We start from the raw sequence: 22562 nt of genomic DNA on the forward strand, positions 1-22562 counted from the left end.
TGTTCTGCTCAAAGCTAGCTTGGAAGGCTGTTGTGTTCCATAAAAGCAGGAGCGCTAATTGCTGACCACTTGGTCAGCCTGTGAACTTGCAGGTAGACTATTCCTTGTCGAGCCTAACAGTGGGTGTTATGAATCATCCTGTAGTCTGTGTCAGTTTTATTTTGATGTTATTGGGGACCAGACCTGTAACTGGGGGTGAGTTCTCACACTACATTTCCTACTGCAGAAGTACGTATTAGGATGGGGAATCTGCGGGCATAAGTGGCAACATACAGAATGTTCTGGGTGCTGTGGCCCTCAGTACCATCTGATCCTAGAGAAAGGAAGCCTCTTTTGTTTTCCGGGGGGGGGGGGGAGCATAAGTTCTCCCGAAGAAAACCCCCGAAGAAGCCAGGAGGAGAAGGAAAGACAGGCAGGAGCCTAGGGAGAAGATAAAAGGAAGACAGCTCAAAACCAGGACAAGGACCAAGGAGAGGGAAACATGTCCCCCTTAGTCCTAGCTACTCAACACCCATTTTTCATGCTCTGCACATGTAGCATGAAACCCTCTGAAGGAATAGGGCATGCAGGAGGAAAAGATGAGGAAAGGTAGGAATGGGTGAAAGAGGGCCAAGGAAAGGAGGTGGTAGAAAGTGAGAGGCTGGCTGCTAGCTAGGGATGATGGGAGTCGTAGTCCAAAAACAGCTAGAAACCCAAGTTTGGGAAACCCTGATCTGAAGCAACAATGGGGGACCTTTTCCAGACCAAGGGTCACATTCCCCTCTGGGCAACTTCCCAAGTGGGGGGGCAGGCGGTCATATACGGTACCTGCAGTGAGCAAGGCCTGAGGCAAAAGTGGGAGGAGCCAGGAATGCAAATATTACCTTTTAATGTTAGCTTACGTTTCTACACATAGCAGGTAGGGTGCAAGTAGGGCCAGCGAATGGTATGGCCCAGGGAGAAGGTTTGAGAAGGTGTAGCCTGGGGTGACTCTCAGGGGCAAGATGGAGACGGTTGGAAGGCCACATATAGTCTCTGGGCCTGGGGTTTCCCACCCCAGATCCAAAATATAACTTTTTCGTGAAGAAAGGCAGTTCACTCCTGGTTCTTTAGTCTTCATTTTGCTATGAGATGTGGAACACTATTTCCTCGCAGGGAGAACAAATACACTACAGACTTTTTAAAATGCAGACCCCTCTACTCTGGCATCCAATTCTATTGAAAAAGCAATATATACCTCCATTCCCCATGCCATACTGGGCACAAAGAGAGCTTTGCTTTCACATTTCACCCAGCTTGCTATACAAGAACAAAAAAAAGAACAAAAAAAAAACCTCAGTAGCTAGGCTTCCCTAAATGTATAGCTAATAAGACATAATAAAAACTTTTTTAAAAAAAGAACAAACCATGGTCTTTTTTTTCTGGGCACTTGTTTCATTTCAAATAAATATAAACACATTTAACATTAAAAGTATGAACATTTTCTAGTCTGGAAAAATAAACTGTGATCAACACATCATCCATCAGTTACAAATGTCAACTAGAAATTTGTGTCTTAAAGTGTACAATACAGCCAAGAAGACTCTTTTAATTACATAAAAGACTTTTGTGTGCATGTGTGATTAGAAAAGTTATTTGAATTTTCACTTGCATTATTAAAAAAATAATACATCTTCCCATTTAAGATACTGAAGCCTTTTGGTCCTCGTGGTATAGCTGGTTAGTTCTTTGTCTTTTAAGAGTCTCAGTCTTCTTTCCGTACATCTTTCTCAGGCGAGGAACAGGGTCCATTTGACCTAGAAGCTTTGGCAGAAGGAGTAGATATTCATAATGCAGATGTTTAATAAGAAAGCTGATGATCAGCAGGCCTTTTTTAATATATTGCAATTGCCTTATGTAGTTCCTGATGATTGTTTGGCTTCTTTTTTTTTACTTCGCCTGTTTTGGTTTTATCTGCTGTGTATAGCTTAACCACAGTAATAGTAATTAGAGACAACAGCAACATGATGTAGCTCAGATGTTGCAGAATTTTTAAACCAGAAAATGCTCAAGATAAAAAAAATACAACTTATAAACACTAAAGAAAATGGGGGGAATAATTCATTTTGGCAAACAACAAACATTTAGGTGCATTATCAATGTATAGCTGATTTTTTTCAAACATATCATTGCCTTGATAGCACAGGCAACACATTTCCAGGGATTCTTAACTGCGAAGTGCAAATAGCCAAGCAAGATTGTGCCAAATAATGAAAAAGGAAGGCAAATAATATCTGCTTTACCGATAATCTCTTTGCTGCAGGTGGATATGTGCAATGACTGAGGCAAGCAAGATTTGGTCCTAAAACTTTCAAATTGCAAATGAAAGTGTGGCTAATGTCTTTTAAAAGTGCCTTTTGTGTACTGAAGTGCTTAATACATCTCATGTAGAATTTAGAAGTTTTAATTTCCGTAGAAAGTGGTGATACTGGCAGTGCAGTGCTTGCAAACAGCAAAGAAACGAAACGGAAAAACAACAACCTGTGGCTTTATCTTTGGTTTGTATAACAAAGATATCTAAAAACGAAGACTAGATAACTATAGGTAATAAAAGTGAAGAGAGATGGAGAGTTTCTTCCCATGATCTACAAATACTGTACTGGAAAAAAATGTCTTCATATTAGCAGTATACCCTAGCTAACACCGTGATATGTACACAACAGCCCCCCTGTTTACTTGTGCTGTCAAAATGAATAGGGCAGCTTTCGCTTTCTGCATACAATAGGAGGTAGAGACTTCCACAGGAGTCACGAGGACCTATGGAAAGCGTGACAGCTGGAAGTAGCAGAACATTAACATGAATGCATTTCAATAAAAACCAGTTTTCTTAAAGGCTCTGTTTAACGGCAACTGTAAGCCTTCCGTTGCCTAACTGTACTCATTCCAGTCAAAAGTGAAAGTCAACTGTAATTCTGGGATTCATTGTCCTTTTTTATTCTTTTTTTTTTAAAAAAGGAAAATACCAACTTAGATCCAAATGCAACTGAGGAAAAGGGCACTGAATGCCAAAGTCAAAATGTTTCCGAATCAGAATCGTTTTCATTGTATCCATTTTCTGCTCCTACATCATTACTTAAGGGTTTGCTATAGGAGTCAATGGTGCTGCTCGTATTTGAGCTATTGCAGAGGTGAGTCCTGCTCAAATTGTCTTTTTTAAAAGAAACGAAGTTGAGAGCCGTCATTGTACTGGAAGGAGAAAAAGGCATCATGGTAGCCAAAATGAGTGCCAGGCAGTCAGCCACGTCTTTGTTAGGAGCGCAAGCCAGGGCTGGTGTATGACCTGGGCACAAATGCAGACAAAGCAATGGTTAGTACTGGGGAACTACGAAAAGACCTGAGCATTCCTCAGATACATCTCCAGATGGGTTTATAGCCTGGAGATGTATGTTTAGTCACAAATCACAGCAGGCAAGGCAGTGTTACACTTTAAAATTAGGCATGCTGGGAATGTACACAATTCACAAAGAGGTTTTAAGCTAATCTCATTACAAGCAATTTTTTTTATTATTTTTTTAAAAAAGAAAACAGCAGGCAACTTACAGCCTCCACGAAAATGAAATAAACACAGGTGAACCAACATTCCACGAGGACAATATAAATTGAAAACAACTTTGATGCACCAAGACGTATTTAGCCTCAAATATCATGTGAGTAACTCTCATTCTGAGAACAATGACTTTCATTCCAAATCAACTGCATAATGATATTTGACTGTTTTAGAATCATATAGGCTTTTATTTTTACGGGCAAATAATTTCACAAAGTAAGTCGTTTGAGAGGAATGGATGGATGATTAATTCTAGACTATTTACACTGCTATTAAGCAAACAGTATTTTCATTAAGGAAGATTGCAGAACTTATTGAAATACACAGTAAATGTAACATAGGCCCTACTGAAGTGAAATACATGGAAGCCACTGCATGGAATCCAAATACTTAATCTGAACTAGAGCTGAGTAATTTTAAGCAAAATGTGATAAGAGCTGGATCTATTTGTATTCAAGCAGATTTATTGTGTTGTACGGTGTAGAAACAATACAATAATAAACTGCTTATATACACTGTGAACCAGACGTTGGTATATGCTGATGAATTCTTCAAAAAAATAATAATTCAGCTTTCTAGTTTTTAAACCCTGTGACGCAATGGAGATAGTTTTCTGCCAGCACGAAATGTCATCCCTTACAGTTCACGGTTATGTTTGGTGGGCTGTGGGCGAGCATCATTTACATGATGAGAATGGTGGGCAGGTTTTTCGGGAGCTTGACTGTGGTCCTCCTCCCCACATCAAGACCATATAAAGGTTTTTAAATCAAGCCAATGAATTTAAAATCCCAAAATCAATGGTATATGTCCCTCCATAGATTGAGCAAGAATTATCCATTCATACAGGGCAACTATTGGTGCTCTAAGATGGCATGGGTCTACCTCTCTTTTGGGAATGTTCTAAAATACACATTTTTTGGAACAATTTCTGCTCTAAATTACAAGATATTTGTTACCAAAGGAAACTAGTGTTATATTTTAAAATTATCTTAAGGCTCCAGTCAATGTCACCAACTTGGAAGTGGTTGTTAACCTACTTACAGCTGCTCAAATGTGCACTGCGGCAAATTTGGGGGCGGACGGGGGGGGGGGGGAGGAAGGTATTTTGTTCATTTTGGTCTGCTATAGGAAAGTATGGAATATGGCAATATTATCTCTGCTAACTTATTACAGAAGATTGTCAAATGAGCATGGAATGAGTAAGTCTGTTGAAAAATGGATTCCGAGAAGTTTTGGAACGGCAAGCATTATGATAACATTCGACCACAATCTCCTTTTGCTTTATTACAAAAGACCCCTGCTTGACTGATTCCCTTTATTTTCCTCTATATACAATCTCATTCTGTGTATATCCATTTGTAACTGAATTAGTGTTCTTGTGTGAATATTATGCAGGTACAATTTGTAAGAAAACTATATGTTTGTTTTTAAAATATTTACAAAAATATTTGTATGAATATTGAATGAAGATGAGATTAAATTCCAAATTACTCTGTTATTTGGCCTGCATTTAGTTACATCATTAATACTGGCCATCTCTAGCTGTTCAAGGATGGGATACAAAGAGTGACTTTAAGTGTGCTCAGAGACTTGCATATGTCCAGTGAGCATTTAATTTTTAAAAAATGTCAAAACCCTTAAACCATACCCCAAAGGGTTTTGAAACTTCCCTCAAACTTAAAAGTGGTTTGCCATGCAGCACTGGAGGACTTTTGTATAAGAAACCTACATCCAAAACCACTGTGAGTGGGTAGAATTCATCACATGGCATTTTGGATTCTGCTCAAGGCATTTTCAGTATCAGATCGCCATCCATCCAGCAATTTGCTTCAGTGCAAAAAGTTCAAAGCAAAAAGTGATTGGTTGTACAGAATTCAGTTTGACATAATATTTTTGAGAGATGGAACTCAAAAGAGGCTTTCAATGAATGGCAGTGCTGTTTGAATACTTAAAATTACACAATGTTTTCTGCATCTTTGTCCACAGGGTGGCAGTAACTTTCTTTGCATACCACATGTGGTCAGAACTGGAGACAGTATGATCTCAGAATGAATAAGGAAACAGTTAAACTGCAGAATTTCCCCCCCTCTCCTGAGCATGCTTTGATTATGGATTTAAAACACAGCACTCTTCAGTCAAATGTTTTTGATGCCTTTTGTGCAACTAGAAGATTCCAATTCTTACTGTGTTAAAGAATGACTGGTAGCCATCAGTGAGGGCAAAATGAAGCAAAAAAGGAAAATAAGCTATTGTGTTTTATCTACGCTAAAGAAAAATGTGCTCTGATGATGATAAAAATAACTGTTTAACAAAGTTATACTGAACATCTTATTACAATTAGCATTGTCTAACCTACTGGTGTGTACTTTAGAAACATACACATGTTGAATAATGAAGGATAGTTATTCTTCATGAGTGTTTTCACTTACCATTTTCATCTACTGCTCGTACACATGCCCCTTTCGCTAGCAACTCCTCAACTACCATCTTCAAGCCATTCTGTGCAGCAATATGAAGAGGTCTAGAAAACATAACATCTTGATTCAAGTAGGTTTGATGCATTTCAAAGGGTCTGTTGGGATATTATGCAGAGCATGCTCATGTGCTTAAAGTATAGGATACAGTACTAGAAATTCTTTTCTGGACAATTTCAACATGTACCTATCATAGAATCTTAGAGTTGGAAGGGACCCAAGGGTCATCTATTCCAACCCCCTGCATTGCAGGAATCTCAGCTAAAGCATCCATGACAGGTGGCCATCCAACCTCTGCTTAAAAACTCCCAAAAACAAAACCTAAACAGGAACGCCATATTTATAGAATGCAAAAATATACATTAAGTAGACTTTTAAAAACACTAAATGCCAGTTTGGGTCAACAAAAAATAAAATTTCATTAGGTTATACTTACGTCTGTAATGCATTATTTTTTGCATTAATAAGGCTCTGTTCTTGTATCTTGTCAAGTATCAACAAGGCACATTTTTCATGTCCCTGGAATACATAAATGCATTTATGTTTAAGGAAATTATGAGAATCTGACAGTATTTCATTAAGGCATGACTCAGTATGCACAGCCCCCTTTTATGCTATCACAGGTTAGCTTTCTGTAATCTGATCCAGGCTAATTTTTAAGAAATGCTATCGGATATGAGCAGACGAGGAGTGATTTGCATATGAAAACTGGGGAAGTTTATTAGAATGAGAGCAAGAACACCTGGTGGATCTTTTATCTGTAAGTGTGTGTAATCTCTGAGCAGTGCTAACCTGAAATTAGCACATATGATAACCACAAGCCTGCTGTTCACTCCCCAACCAAAGTCATGGAACCGTATTTTGGGGACACGGTCAAGTTGCAACCATTTTATGTTTTTTTTCCCTGGCAAAAAACTGTGCCACCAGCTTGATGAAGCGACAGAGCTGCCCTCAGCACCCCAGGGGATTCCCCCCTAATATGCAACATTGTCAGGGGGACAATGCTACCTCCAGCTTCATTCCCATTGTTTTTTTCCCCATTGCAAAGTAGGAAGAACTGGGCTGTTGATACCAGCTCTGCCACTGCGTCAAGTTGCAGCAAAGCCTTTATCTGAGAATAAATCTGAGAAAGAAAGTAGACACCCTCTGCCACTCCATACACAATGATGAGCCCCAATATACTGAAAAAAGCGCCTCCAATATTTACTTTATACAATATGAGTATATTTTATCCAACCTGTGGTCATTATTCCACTTTCAGGCTACTCCCCCAAACTGAAAAAACAACAACAACTATGAGCAGAATCCTTCAGCCCAGTTTATTCTCTGCCCTTTGGTGTTGCCACTAGTGAATAGTAAAAGTCAACAATAAAATGCAAGTTCTCTTCAGTTTATCTCAAAATACGCCAAAAATAAAGGGTAGTGATTTTGGAGCAATGTTGTTTTAGGTTGATTTTTTTTGCACTTCTGTTCTCTTCCCCACCTACTCGCCCATGTCAGTCACTGATTGATTTTCCATAAGCCTCTTTCGTAAGGTAAAGGTAAAGGGACCCCTGACCATTAGGTCCAGTCGTGACCGACTCTGGGTTTGCAGCGCTCATCTCGTGTTATTGGCCGAGGGAGCTGGCGTACAGCTTCCAGGTCATGTGGCCAGCATGACAAAGCCGCTTCTGGTGAACCAGAGCAACGCACGGAAACGTCGTTTACCTTCCTGCTGTAGCGGTACCTCTTGATCTACTTGCACTTTGGCGTGCTTTCGAACTGCTAGGTTGGCAGGAGCTGGGACCGAGCAACGGGAGCGCACCCCATCGCGGGGATTCGAACCGCCGACCTTCTGATCGGCAAGTCCTAGGTTCTGTGGTTTAACCCATAGCGTCACCCACGTAAGACAGTACTAGTTTTCAATATTATTCCCAGTGTTCAGAAGATATACTGGCTAAGTTTAGCATTCAGTTGGTTCACAAAGATTTGCAAAAAAGCTTTAGGAAGAAACTGACTACACAATCGGGGGGTATACCCCCCTTGTTTTTATGGTTGTGGGTTGTTTTAAAATGGTTTTTCATGTTGTAACCCACTCTAGGCCTTCTGGTGAAGGGCAGGCAACAAAGAAAGAACTTTTTATCATGTCACCATTGCACATACAGCCCAATTCACGTGGCAAATCTGGGTTTGCTCAAGGATTTCCACCTGTGCAATGCAACTTCCACTCCCTCTCCTCTCCCCTCCCCACCCGTCACCCGCAAATTCACTCTGGGAATCCAGGATGGGGGTAGGGGTGCACAGGAAGAGGAGAAAGAGGGAAGTTTGTCATCAAAAGTCCATGCATGAACAGGATGACTTTGTTGGGTACCAAGTGCCTCTGATACAAGTATCATTATTTTGTCACACTTTCAATAATGTCTTCTACACGCATGCACACACACAAACACACACAAATGCTTTTAAACATACTTTACTGCTAGCCAAGTGCAAGGATGTATTCGAGTTCTTATCTTTCAAAGTTAGATCAGCCTTCGCGCTGTTCACCAAAAAATCTAAGATACAGAAAGAAAACAGACCACACGATTACTCTCAGTTAAATTACCTTCAATCTTTGTTCACAGAATATCCCGTTTTCTGGTGTGCTCCTTGCACTTCCTAAAACTAATGAGACTCTAGTCCTACACACCCTAATGAAAGTCTTGGCAAAGTAGTGTTTAGAAGTGAAATCTGGAATGTCTGTTGGTGACATAAGCAGCAGCAGCAGCGTTGTACGAAGATGGCTTTTTCTTGCTAAACACGTATACAGAATATCTGTAGACCTGTACAAAGGTATTCATTCTAATCAGTTCCCAGCAGCCAGGTACTTACCTACAGCACCTACGTGTCCTTTTTCAGCAGCCATCGTAAGTGGTGTTTTCCCTGAATTATCTGCAGCATTTACTTGTGCATTGTGGCTTAAGAGAAGCTGCAAGCATTCTACGTGGTCCGCAAAGGCTGCTGCGTGAAGCGGTGTTCTAAGAAGAAATAACACCTTTTTTTAGACACTAGAGAATTCCTTACTAGTGTTATTGCTTAGTTCTATTCCACCACTAAGTCCAAGCTAACAACTTTTCAAAACAATGAACCCAATAATTCAACATTAAAGGTGGGAGGGGGGGGAGTGCAGTCTGCTACTCAGATGAGGACGTTGTTCTGTGGATGACACAAGAAACATGCACATATGGGATGCATCAAATCCACTTTAAACCGTATACAGCCTAAGGGCCCATCCACACTTTCATTTGTCCCATGATTTTTTTTTTTGTTTGTTTGTTTTGTCCCACTGCTTTACCTGGAAAATCCCACTGTTTACTGCTGAATCGGAACAAACATCAACTGGGTTTTCTGTGGATTGAAGACCCCCCCCAAAAAAAAAAATTCGGGAGTAAACAGCTGGCTATCACAGGGAAAGTGACAGGACCAAAACAAACAAACCCACTCTCAGTCCCTTGACTTGAAATCATGGGACCAAAGAAAGTGTGGGTGGGCCTAAGTCTTATCTTAAGAGAACTGAGAAATCTGTCAGGGGACCATCAATAATTCATTTCGAACCTATCTTAATGGGTTCAATGAAAACAAACACACAATCATTATCCGAGCAGTCCTTACCTTCCTTTGTCATCTTTACAATTGACAATGCCAACACCAATGGTCCCGATGAGTAGCGACGCACAATTTTCATGATCATTGATTCTATTGAGAAAACAGGTTTGCAAATTCAACTCTCCTTTAATAAGTCATTCATTTCATAAACATACATCCTTTTCCCCAGGTTGTACTTCTGACTCAACAAAGCCTAAGCAACAAGTCTACATCAAGGGCTACTGTCAATGTCAGAGGCTGCATGCTTCCAAATAACAGCTGCTGGAAACTGCAGCAGGGGGAAATGCTGTTTCGCTCAGTTCCTGCATAGAAAAATATGCATAGAGGGAGTTTGCACCTGCGGATATAAACTTTACCTGATAAGCTCTTCCACAAGTTATGATGAATGCATATAGGGGGCCAGCAAAGGTATGTGGGCACAGTCCCACTCTTTTTTCTTTACATGCTCCCTATATGTTCTGTGTATAGCTCCGACACACAGCTGAGGATTCACATTCAGTAAAAACTCTGGCAGGAATCTGACTGAAGCGCTTTTTTCCTCCTGATGAATTAGAAGCTAGTTTTATATGAACTTGAATAAGACCTAGTGTTCAAATGTCATTCTTTATTCCTAAGATGCTCAGTGCAACTAAAGATTTCAAGCAATACTAATACCGCCATTTCTGGTGGGTACATGCTACTAATTTCAGTGGGTTTTTGTCATGGGTAACTAGGTATAGGATCAAAATAAAAAAATTCCTTCAGTAGCACCTTAAAGACTAACTAAGTTTTTATTTTGGTATGAGCTTTCGTGTGCACGCACACTTCTTCAGATACACTGTTCGTACGAGCCAGTGTACGATTTTTTTTTAATTTTGCTTTGACTCAGACCAACACGGCTACCTACCTGTAACTAGGTATAGGATTGCAGTCATGGCATTTGACTTACTTCACAACAAGAGATGTTAGTTCCTTCTAGTTATTACCCACGAAACCAGGCATGTCCAAAGTCTGTTCCCGGGGGCCTAATCTGGCCTGCTGGTTGGTTTAATCTGGGCCCTGTGGCAGTTTATTTCCTGGGGTAAAATCCTAAAAAAACCTCCACAACTTCAACCCTAAAAAAAAAGCTTAACAACTTCAATCCTAAATAAAGGAAAAAGGTCAACAACTTTGGTTGGCCCTTACAGCCCTTCACTTCATCAAATCTGGCCCTCTTTGAAAAAAGTTTGGACACCACTGCACTAAACCATAGTTTAGTGTGATATGTACGAACTAGAATTCTGGTCAGTTTTGAAACATGTTAACTTCAAACCACTGGCTATGAAGCTGGCTTGTTTAAACTGACCATAATTAGGGTAAACTACAACCCCCAGTTCAAATGCAAAAACAAGCTGATTTTAATGGAAACAGAAAGCAATTTTTTCCAAAGTTCTCCTTCCAGCTAATTGGGAGAAAGAAGAGTGGCGAGGAGGATGCAAGCCTGAGGCTCATTCCAGAGCCCATGAATGTTGCACTAAGTTTAGTGTGACAAGTTAACATGGCCAGTGTGGAGAGGTAGCGGTAATGTTATCCAACACAGGCAGAAGTAAAATTACTGGTTCTACAGAGGGCTTTATACTGTTTCTATTTAAAAGATCAGAGCTCAATTTGAAATCTAGGAACATAGCATGTAACAGAAAAGCTGACAATCAAATCCAAAAATTATGGTGGTGCGTTCTCAAATACGAACACTATAATCATTTCTAGATTATATTTTATTGATGTGTCAGAGTGAAGAGTTTATAACACAATAATTGACAAGCAGGGGAATTAGGCAGGGCTGTGACATTCTGCAACCTTTATTCCTTTTGTCCTTAGAGTGACTAAACCCACATTTACGAATTTGCCCTAATTTTAGTTAACACTTCAAATGCAGTCATACCATGAGGTTATTGTGTGACAAGTGTTCATTCCTACAACAAATATTTGAGAAGGGGAGAGTTTTAACACCAGACAGAAATGTATATTTTTGGACGTGATCCAAGGATATTGTCTCCATAAATTTTCTGCTCCTTTATCCCTAGTTTAGCCTGACCTTCCGTTAAAACCACAAGAAGTGAGATTTGATGCAGCCGTTTCTACTTACACAGCACAGTGCAATGGAGAGAAAGGGTTCCCGATAAAGTTGCGGAAAGGTTTCTGTTCCAACAGTACCTCTATACAGCCTTCATTACCTGTAACAAATGGGGCGATTTCATGTTACAAAAGCACTTCAGGATTGCTTGCAACTAGAATAGCTTATGGTATATAATGCAAATTAGCACTTCAGAATACAGTCGTTCCTGTATTCCTGCCAGAATACAGTTGAAATTTAATCCGTTCTGAGAGTCCGTATGACTCCCAGAACAGTTCGAAAACCCAGGCACAGGAGCGTCCTGCAGCCAATCAGAAGCTGTGGAAGCCGTGCCAGACATTTGGCTTCCGAAAATCATTCGAAAACCAGAACAAGCACTTCCGGTTTTCGATCATTTGGGAGCCGAAACGTTCGAGTTCAAAGGCGTTTGGCATCCGAGGTTCCACTGTACTGTACTAAGGTGCCTCATACAGAGTCAAACTGCTGGTTCATCTACCTGTATTCAGACTGGAACACAGCTATCGCTTTGATTATGTTCTCCGAATTTTGTGATGAAGCCTTGGTTCAAAAGATGCACAAAAAAGTGCATGCATTTGCATTGTGAAACATGTAAAAATGTGTGTTTTAGGATATAAGTGCAGGTTTGGGTGCTTTTTAAAAAATAGAAATACCTTTTATCATAGAATTGTTCAACCCCCTGCAATATAGGAATAACAAAGAGACAGAATGGAGCTATGATTGACATGGAATGAGCTGCTCCATCCCTCCTTAATTCTGCTTTGTGTTGTGATTATTAGAATTTGGTGCCTGGCATTTATTCACACTTGCAGTCTCACACCTACATGCTTGCCTGACTGCTCTTCTGAGAGTTTAGAAAAGCCTACAATCCTGGCTTCAACTTTACTTTGAACTCCACACCAGCCCTAATATAGTATGCTGGGGCAAAAACTTACCATTATAAGAAGCCCAGTGCAAAGGTGTATAACTTTGATTATCTTTAAAATTGTAGTCCCCTTCTGAAAGCGCCAACTGCAACAATTCACTCAGCCATGTGGCATGACCACGAGCTGCTGCATAATGTAGAGGTGTCCTGCCTCTGGCGTCCTTACACATTATCAATGCTTCTTGTTCCAACAGCATTTGAACACACTCCTCATGCCCTGTCATAATCTGATGTAAAACACACATGCATAAATATATTGGGGGGGGGGAGAGACATTCAGAAGAGAACTGGATGGGGATATGTAAGAAAAACATTTTAAATTGGTGTTTGCACAGTTAAGAGACAATTTTGTGAAGATTGTGCCCCTGAAATTATCCTAAATCATGGGAGAAACTAAATGAGAATGATGGAGAGGTTGCAAACAACTTATTTTCATACGTGGTGGGAAGAGTCCAGTGGTGGGTGAGCTACAGGGGCAGGCCAGAAATCACAGCAAAAATACATCAATTACTCACAGAAACCCTTAAACATAGTCCTGCTTAGTATGTTTGAAAGATGTAACAAATCAATTTTGTCCAAGAAGTAGTGGCAGCATGGTTAGAAATGGCTAATGCAATATGTATTGATGGTCATTGCATGCAATCCAATTCTATATTCCTGTTCCATTGTTGTGCATCATGTAAGAAAATTAATTTAAAAATAAAAGGAAAGATCCATCGTAGCAAATGTAGTGGTGCAGCATACACAAATAAGCCACCCGTTGCCCATTTGTTTCACGTGCATAGAAAACATGGCTTTCGGCTTTTAAGGATACTACTGCCTGACTTAAAGAGCTCAATGCAAAAGAAAGCACCATGGCTACATTTCTGAAAAATGACATCCCTGGCTTCTTTATAGTGTTGTTTATAAGAATACACCCACACTTTACACGAATTATGTGGCCAGTGAAGTTACCACTTCGCTTGCCTAAATGAATTCAATTGGTACCATCAGCCACACCACATGGTGACTCAACACAAATCATCGTGGCTACTACCTCAGAGAGAGGTTACCACCTCAAACAAGAGATTATAACACAACAAGAATGTTGAGGGTAATGCACATAAAACTTTTCTTAGGGACAGGAAATGCTGGGACCGTGTTCCACAGTGACAGCACCAAAACAGCAAGCCCCCCAAGTCCACTTCTCAAGAGCATACTGTTACATATACACTAATAATAATAATAATAATAATAATAATAATAATAATAATAATTTATTTATACCCCTGCCCATCTGGCTGGGTTTCCCCAGCCACTCTGGGCGGCTTCCAACAGAAGTATTAAAATACAGTCATACCTCGGTTTAAGTACGCTTCAGTTTGAGTATTTTCAGTTTAAGTACTCCGCGGACCCGTCTGGAATGGATTAATCCACTTTTCATTACTTTCAATGGGAAAGTTCGCTTCAGGTTAAGTACAGACTTCCGGAACCAATTGTGTACTTAAACCGAGGTACCACTGTACAATAATTTATTAAACATTAAAAGCTTCCCTAAACAGGGCTGCTTTCAGATGTCTGCCAACATACTGGGCGGGATTCAACTAACGTATCCTGCTAATGGAAGCGTGCACAATGGGACTCCCCTCCTTTCCTCCCCTGAGCCCCCCACTCCCCCAAAATGACTTGGGGGGGGGGCTCAGGGTAACCTTGAGAACAGCATATGGAGGGAAAGAGGGAGGACAATTTCATCTGGCATGATGGAAAGCTTGTGCTGATGGAACAATTGCCATGGCACTACGTTGAATTCCTCCCATAGTTTTTGTTATCTTTTATTCTCTCCTCCAGTTAAAAACGTTGAAGCTTTTAATTGTCAGCAATTTTAACACACACACACACACACACACACACACACACACACACACACACACACATTTCAATAGAAAACATGACTTGTGGAGTTTGTTTGTTTTTTTAAGAAGAAGAAAAGTTCATTTTACTACATGTATTCCATATCCCTGATTGTTTGTTTCTTTTCCTTATCATGGCAATTCTCTTTTAAATAATTGCCTTGTTGTTTTTTTATTAGAACATAAAAGTTGCTTGGCTGAACTGGACCGAGGTGCATCTGGAAGATCAGGAATGAGGAACCTATTGTCTTCTAGATGTTGGGGTGATGCGAGTTGATCCAACAACATTTATACTTTGTTTTGGTGGTCTGTACTCATGTTGAATACTATTATGTACGTTTCAGGCAGAATTTCAAAAGGCATGCAGCAGACACATAGGACAAAATATTCTAAAATCAGCAGTTACCCCTCGATGTAAAGCAGTGCATCCCAAGGAATCAGCTGCATCCACTGATGCTTCTTTTTCAAGTAACAAGGCGACGGCATCTATGTGCCCATAAGCCACAGCTAGCATCAAGGGAGTTCTAAGAAATGAGAGACAACAGCAGTTTTAGTCTTACTTCTGTGGTTTTTTAGTCAACATGCTATCCAAAAAGACCTGCCATTTTCACCAGACTTTGCAACGATACTCCCTCTTTCCAACATTATCATTGCATCACATACTTGCTTCACATAATTCCAGATATCCGATCCACAGATATTTATAAATTGAGCAGCTAGTGTAGCCTTCCACAGACTACAATCCTCACCATTCCTGGTCTTGTTGCCTGGGGCTAATAGGTACTGAAGACCAACAACACACAGGCCCATCGTATTGGGTTACCCCTGATCTAATGTGTATCAAGAGTCTGTTTATTCAATCAAGAAAATCAAGTGGTGAAGGTATTTCCACACTGCAACAATTTCAGAGTTTTACTGATGTTCTCCCATGGGGGTGTGGGGGAGAGAGAGAGAGAAGCAGGCTAAACCCTTTCCCCCTGGCATGTTATATTTCCAAGTGCTGGGGTTTTCTTTCTTTCTTTCTTTCTTTTCACAGGGCAACATTTGCACATACCGTATTGGCCTGAATATAAGCCGCACCTTTAAAATTCATTTGGGGGGGTGGGTAAGAGAAAAAGACAATACCCGAATATAAGCCGCTCCCTTAAAATTCTGCAGGCACTCACACACGTTCCATCTTACTGTATGTCTATTTTGGCAGCGATATCGTAAAAGTCCATTTTTGTAAGATCACAAATTTAAGCAGCACTTTAACTTTTCAGAAAAAAAAGTGAGGCTTATATTCAGGCCAATATGATAAATTTCCCACCAAGCCAAAGCCTAAAGTAGCACATTTCAAGAAACTACTTCATATGCTCATTGTATAAACTACTAGCCCTAAGAAGCAGTTCAGTGAGTGCAGAGCTCACACACACACACACACACACACACAGCGCTCTGCCTCCAACCAAAAGCCAGGAGGCTCAGAAGGAAATGTCAGACGTGCTGCCACAGCTGCTCCGCTTTTCCCAGTGTAGGAAACCTCACTCAACCTAATGGGAAGGCCAGCCTTGGATACAGATCCCAACTACGTCAACAACATCCTTCAATGCACCACCTTATTCTCGCCTCTGTACGTTCTTAATGTGCAAAAGTAAATAAAGCATTGCCCTCGGGATGACGGTTGCCAAAGGTTTACCACCTGCACCCCATTTACCAGTAGTGGCCTGACCTCCATTGACAAAAGACCATACAGAGAGGTTGTAATAGAGATGCAAGAACAATACATGCAATTGCATTGTATCACTTCGCCCTTAGAGTCTCGGCAAAATTCCCCCCTCCCCCCGCTCTTCCTACCTGTCCGAATCTTTGCTGGTAGCTTCGGAAGCAGGTTGTTGAGGCCCACCCCTTTTCAATCATTTCCAGCACAACTGTTTGCGTAAGTCTGGAAAGGTGAGAATATCCTCTATACACGGAATAAATCTGTGTGCTTCCAATTGTGCAAAATGCACAGTTCCAAACCCTAAGCTGCTTCCGAGCTGCAGCAGCTAAGTTTATAAGAAACAGAAGCAGCGACTCTGAAGATTCTATTCCATTATTTCGATTACGATCTAAATGCTAGTGCTTAAGGTGTTCCCAATATCACACGCCGCTCAAACAGATAAAAACAAAGTCGACTTACTGTCCTTTCGCATCGGTCACGTCAGGGTTATCTGCTACTTCTAACAAAAGCCGCAAACATGGTGTGTGTCCATTGATAACTACAAAAAGGGGAAGCTTTTTAGCATTCTGAAAATAAAGCCTAGAAGCTCATGCACTCTTACATTTAGTTATTCACAGCTGTCCTAAATTCTAGGCGTTTTCTCCTAAAGTGTACCCCAAAGGAAGAAAGAGATGTTCCCTACTTAGCACTTGAATATCTGGATGTATATCTAGCGGGAATCAAATGACCAAAAGATCAGTTGGTATAGTGCCGGGGGAACACATATGGAGGGGGAACTAAGGCGGAGATTGCAGAGCTGGAAAAGGAAATTCGGGGGAAGGGACTGCTGAACAAGGGGACACTCCCCCAGTAGATATAGGTATAGAATGTACCTATTTGTATATAGTATGTCAACACAGCTGCCTGCATTTTTTGACTGTCCTTGGTGGCATAACAATGGACATTTTCTTGTGGGGGACAGTGTCCCGAAAGAGCCACGACAAGCTCCTGACATCAAAAAATGTAGCATTATGCCACCAGTTGTTGCAGTAAAGGGAGGATTAAAATGTTGAGTGTGTGCCTGCACATACACACATGCAGCATGCTCAAACCCAGTCTGAGTGAATTGATATTAGCATACACTAGTGGCCAAAATTGTGGAAACCTTTTGGAGAAAGTGTATTTCTAAGGTTTGATGGCTCATAACACCACATTTCTGGGAGTAATACCATAAAATTATCTATCAATGGAAAGATAATTTAAGGAAGAATGTAATTCAACAAGATTTCTTCAATTATCTGTATTCTATCAAACGTTGTAGCCAAATAACCAGAAAAAGGAGTGTTTAGAGAGCCAATCAGGTGTCAGCTTGTATTGGCAATGCTAGCTCATAACATCACCTTTTTTTGGAGTAATACAATAAAATTATGTATCAATGGAAATATAATTTAATGAAGAATGTCATACAGTAACTTTTACGGAGGATTATTTATTGCAACATAAATAAGAAGGACATCTGTCAGTGTTATGTGATTGTTATCAAGTTGGTTGGGGTTTTTTGTTCTTTCATTTAGTGAGCTTGTAAAACATAACAAAATTAAAGAAGTGGTGCAAAGAGTTGACTGGTCACCCAGAAAGTGGTGTAAAATAGTATTATTAAGTGAACAAGGCTATAGTTATGAAGAAATTAGAAGAAAAATTGGTGGAAACTTAACCAAAGGTGGCATTTCTAAATTTCTAAAGGTATAAGGAGATTCAGTCACTACAAAATCAGACTGGTAAAGGCAGGAAAAAGTGCACAACAGCAGGTGACGATAGAAGAATTGAGAGACTGTGCCTATGTGATATAACAAAATCATCTGGGTGTATACAAGCTGACATGGCGCAATGTAATATGAAGTTGAGTGCAAGGACTGTTTGGTGCAGACTGCAGGAATATGGTCTAAATCAGGCATCCCCAAACTGCCACCCTCCAGATGTTTTGGCCTACAACTCCCACGATCCCTAGCTTACAGGACCAGTGGTCAGGGATGATGGGGAATGTAGTCCAAAACATCTGGAGGGCCGAAGTTGGGGGGTGCCTGGTCTAAATGCTAGAATTTGTGAGCCATCATTGCCAAAACAAGATTACACCTGATTGGAAATTTACTTTCTCCAAAAGGTATCCACAAGTTTGGCCACAAGTGTATGGTGTACAAATTTTATTCAGCCAATAGAGGTCTCTGTCAGACCATGTTGAGGTGCTGCAACATGTCAGTACAAAAGATTGAACTTGTCCTTTTTGTTTGGTACCATGCAGATAAATACACTGGAGAAGCAGCAGCATGCATTCCATACTAAACCAGAACATGGGGGAAAGTAACATGTCATCACTTAAGTCATCAGTTACAGGTGAGTTTGTATGAATACAGAACGGACTGCTTCAAAAAAGGCCTAATAGCCAGTTCAGTAAGTAATGGGCAATGAAATAGGCTCAGTCTATGTTACTACTAGAGGGGGGCCAACCATAGCTTCAGTCTCTGCTACATTTGTTTCCCACTGCTGAAGAGGTAAGGTGCCCTTTGGTCTAAAAAAGTGACTTGCCTCTTCAACAGCAAACACTTTATACATGTTCTCTGACCTTCTGCATGCTAAGTAGATGCACTAACACCAGGCTACAACCCTGCCCCATTCGTCTCTTCTCTGCATGCAGTTTACCTGCATTGCAGCAAACACATACAAATTACAGCATCTCACTGACCTGCGGCATGAAGCGGGGTCCGTTGGGTGATGTTATCCTTCACCATAACAGAAGCACCCTGGTTGATGAGAGCTTCCACACATTCGGTGTGTCCCTTAAATGCAGCCAGGTCCAAGGCAGTATGTCCTTTTTCGTCCTTAATATCCAGATCTCCCAGAGACTGGAGAAGGACCTCCAAGGCTTGATGATGACCATTATAGGCCTAGAGGTAAAAAAATTGGCACTTCATAAGCATTTTACATGTGGGAGGTATTCCTTATTATAATCAAAACTGAACACAGTGAAGAAAAAACCCACCCCACCCTCCCACTATATATAAGGGTCTGGTGACTTCTGTTTCAGTGTATCTAAAGAAGTGTGCATGCACACAAAAGCTTATACCCGGAACTACTGGGCAATTTTTTAATTTATTTTGACAGTGAAGACAAGTCATTATACTGGCAATACACCTCGATTCATGCTTTTGAAGCATCCAGTTTCATTGCATTTAGTATTTACCACATCAACTTATAGTTTCTAAATCTTTTATCTGACATGACACTATTGCAAGATACCATGAAAAACTGATTAAAATCATTATGCAGTGACTTAGTGAAAACTGGGTCGTAGTGATTACAGAAAACACATCAAGTTACAAATGATCTCCTCTGGAAGCATAGGTAGGTACAGTTGCAAACAATCCACATACAGGTTATGAGATCTATGTTGCAAGAGTTTTAGGTTATATGGTGGCCAATTCTGTTTTATCTTGTTCATCTTTAGGTTAATTAAAAGGAAATACAAAATGGGAGATTGTCAGAAGCTAAACAACAGATACTTTTAACAGCACAATCCTATGCTTGTCTACTCCACTATGCTCCTATGCAATCCTATGTTTAAGATTGCAGCTTAAGGGCATGCCCAGACTTTTGTGGGATCCAAGCACATACCAGACTTCAGTTTTGCACAATTAAAGTGCATTAATGGGCTCTGTCACCCTAGCACAAGAGATACACTTTTAAAAAGGAGCAGACTTTTTGCAGTTAGGAAGGCGACAGGGAAAGTGTGGGATGAATGAATAATGGGAAGACATCCTGCAAGCAAATCAGGATGAATGTGGGGTGAATGCTCATTTTCATATAGCCACCTAGCAAACAAATCAGAAAGAATGCTCAATAAGGACCAGATGCAAATCAGAAAGAGTGTTCAGCAAATGGGTTACCTATAGGAGCGTTAAGTGGAGCTGCTCCTGGATAGCTGGGTAGCACTGAGTTTAGTTTGCATGCAGTTGTGGCTAGATACAGTTTAACACAATTTTTCTGGCTCTCAGCTGAACAAGAACAATGCTCCTTTACAGACGTGAAGATTTGTGAAATTATCATTGAAATTCATGTATTTTATTATCTGACGTTTCAACTCTCATTTTAAAAGGTTTTTTAAAAAAATGAAATGCTCACTGCATACAACTGCAGCACAAGTGTAGATGAAGATCTCTTATGAAAATTAAATTTGGATGTGTATTCTCGGCACTTATCCAGTGTAGCTTGTAATTGTAGTGTAGTTGTAATTTTGGGTTTGTCTGTTCAGTTGACAAAATATGACTTTAAAGCTGAAGAGGCAAATACAAAATTATTTCTATCTTACATTCATTCTAAAACCTTATTTTCATCAAAGCTAAAAGCTGCAGCATTTCAAATAGGATTAAAAATTCTAATTATTTCATTGATGTGCAATTCCTCTGAATGTTAATGAGAACAGAATATGCAGGAAGGTATGCATTAAAATTCATATTGAATTTTATGTTTTAAGCATATGAGATAGACTGTTGGTTAAAGATGACATGTGTTCATGTTCCTATCTTTTTCTTGGGGAAGTATATTCATATTAACTCAATTTACATTCCTTTATTTCAAGTAACGACATAAACTACATGAAAACGAAAACTAGGCCTTCAATGTGATAATAGGGTATTAGAAATGTGCAATCTGATTCCCAGCACCACCTGAAATTAAGTTAATTTTTATTTTAGGGCTGCATCAAAACAAAATTTGTAGCCTTGTTTGCAGGCTGCAAAATGGAATACCCCCTTCTTTGTTGATGCTTGAGAGGGCCCTACAAAGCTGAGCATAGTGTACAGAGGAAGGAAGCACATCCCCAGATTTGGACTACAATTCCCATGAGTCCCAGTGTCAGGAGTCCAGGTTCCCAGCTTGATAACACAGTAAGCGTAGCTAATTAAAAGGGAGGATTTAATTGCAAAAACAAACAGATAGCTCCGGACGGCTCTAACAAAGCCTCCGGCATAATCACTCAACATGACCCTTCTGAAGACTCCTTCTGGTGTTGACAGAAGATATTGAATTTACGACCCTTAAGTCTATTGTTTTGCTTCCTATCTAGCAGCCCTCCCATTTGCCGACTCTTCAGACTTAGTGGATCAGCTCCAGCCTCTTCCTGTTCAGAAAGACTCTCTCTTGTTCGCACCTGTTTGTGCTTCCTGAGAGCTTTGCTGTGTTCCATACTGCTCTCAGCTACTGCCTTATCAGCCTGCCATTCAAGGTCAGGAAGAGCCGAAGTCTGCAGCTTCTCTGTTCCAGGCTGCTTCCTGCAGTTGGCTGCAAACCTTCGCTTGGAGCTGGCTTATTCCTGACACCCAGCTAGTACGGTTGGTGGTCAGGATAGCTCAGTTGGTAGCACATGAGACTCTTTATCTCAGGGTTGTGAGTTCAAGTCCCACCTTGGGCAAAACATTCCTGCATTGCAGGGGGCTTTATTAGATGACCCTCGTGGTCCCTTCCAACACTACAATTCTATGACTCTATGACCATACACAAAAGGAACACTGGGGGAATGGGCATTTTGAGTACCTCATTTAGTATTCTCCTTTTTCTTTCCAGCAAGAAATCCTATATATTGATAGCAAATGTATTCTCAAGTGCATGTGTGCTTCTGTAACCAAGACAGCACCAACCATGCACTTGAGAAAGGGATCAGCAGGTTTGGGGAACCCCCAAGGTTTGTAGAAGTACAGAAGAAAAAAAATTGGCGGGGGTGGGGGAGAATCCTAAGGAGAGGGGGGGGGGAACACCTTGTGCGTTGTTATTTGAGTTAGGCAGCAATATAATACTAAAACTGTGTACTTACAGCTAAGTGCAAAGGGCTTTTTGTAGCTGTTGAATCGGATTCCTCAAAAATGTGGCTCGTTTTCTCCAGAAGCTACAACAAATAAAGAAGTGACAGAGCTTTGTACCTCTGCTGAAATGATAATGCACATGAATGGGGATGATCAACAAAACATGCATGTTTGGGGGAAGCGGGCATATCAGAAAAGATTAATTTTATTTAGTCTTCAGGCATGTCTCACACATACCCCCCTGAGTTAACAGAAAACACCAAAAAAGAAAATTTTTTAAACCACAACACAGGCACTAGCGTTATCAATGGTTGAAAGGGGCACAGTTCTTACTGTTCATGAGGTAAATGCTAGGCACACTGTTGCATTCATTTTATTGTCTGTTACGTTGATTTTGCTGTTGTTGATGATGATGTTGCTGTTATTTTATATTGTATTTATA

At 40.4% G+C, this 22562-nt stretch overlaps 1 protein-coding gene across 6 annotated transcripts in view; it reads right to left on the minus strand.

Moving 5' to 3' along the window:
- ANKRD44 (ankyrin repeat domain 44) overlaps positions 1-22562 on the minus strand; it is a 132571-nt gene continuing 110009 nt past the window's right edge. For 4 of the 6 annotated variants that reach the window (XM_035136620.2, XM_035136603.2, XM_035136611.2 and 1 more), the window contains 12 exons: positions 22132-22203; positions 19009-19210; positions 16749-16827; positions 14994-15111; positions 12709-12925; positions 11768-11855; positions 9670-9753; positions 8890-9035; positions 8491-8573; positions 6476-6558; positions 5995-6086; positions 1-3298 (listed from right to left, as the gene is read on the minus strand). In XM_035136620.2, the coding sequence (XP_034992511.2) occupies positions 3030-3298; positions 5995-6086; positions 6476-6558; positions 8491-8573; positions 8890-9035; positions 9670-9753; positions 11768-11855; positions 12709-12925; positions 14994-15111; positions 16749-16827; positions 19009-19210; positions 22132-22203 (1533 nt within the window). In that variant the 3' untranslated portion in view covers positions 1-3029. The remainder of the gene's footprint in view (positions 3299-5994; positions 6087-6475; positions 6559-8490; positions 8574-8889; positions 9036-9669; positions 9754-11767; positions 11856-12708; positions 12926-14993; positions 15112-16748; positions 16828-19008; positions 19211-22131; positions 22204-22562) is intronic. The other 2 variants (XM_035136639.2, XM_035136629.2) reach the window with 1 other exon arrangement.

Source organism: Zootoca vivipara, chromosome 1, assembly GCF_963506605.1.
Source record: "Zootoca vivipara chromosome 1, rZooViv1.1, whole genome shotgun sequence".
Taxonomy (NCBI): Eukaryota; Metazoa; Chordata; class Lepidosauria; order Squamata; family Lacertidae; genus Zootoca; species Zootoca vivipara.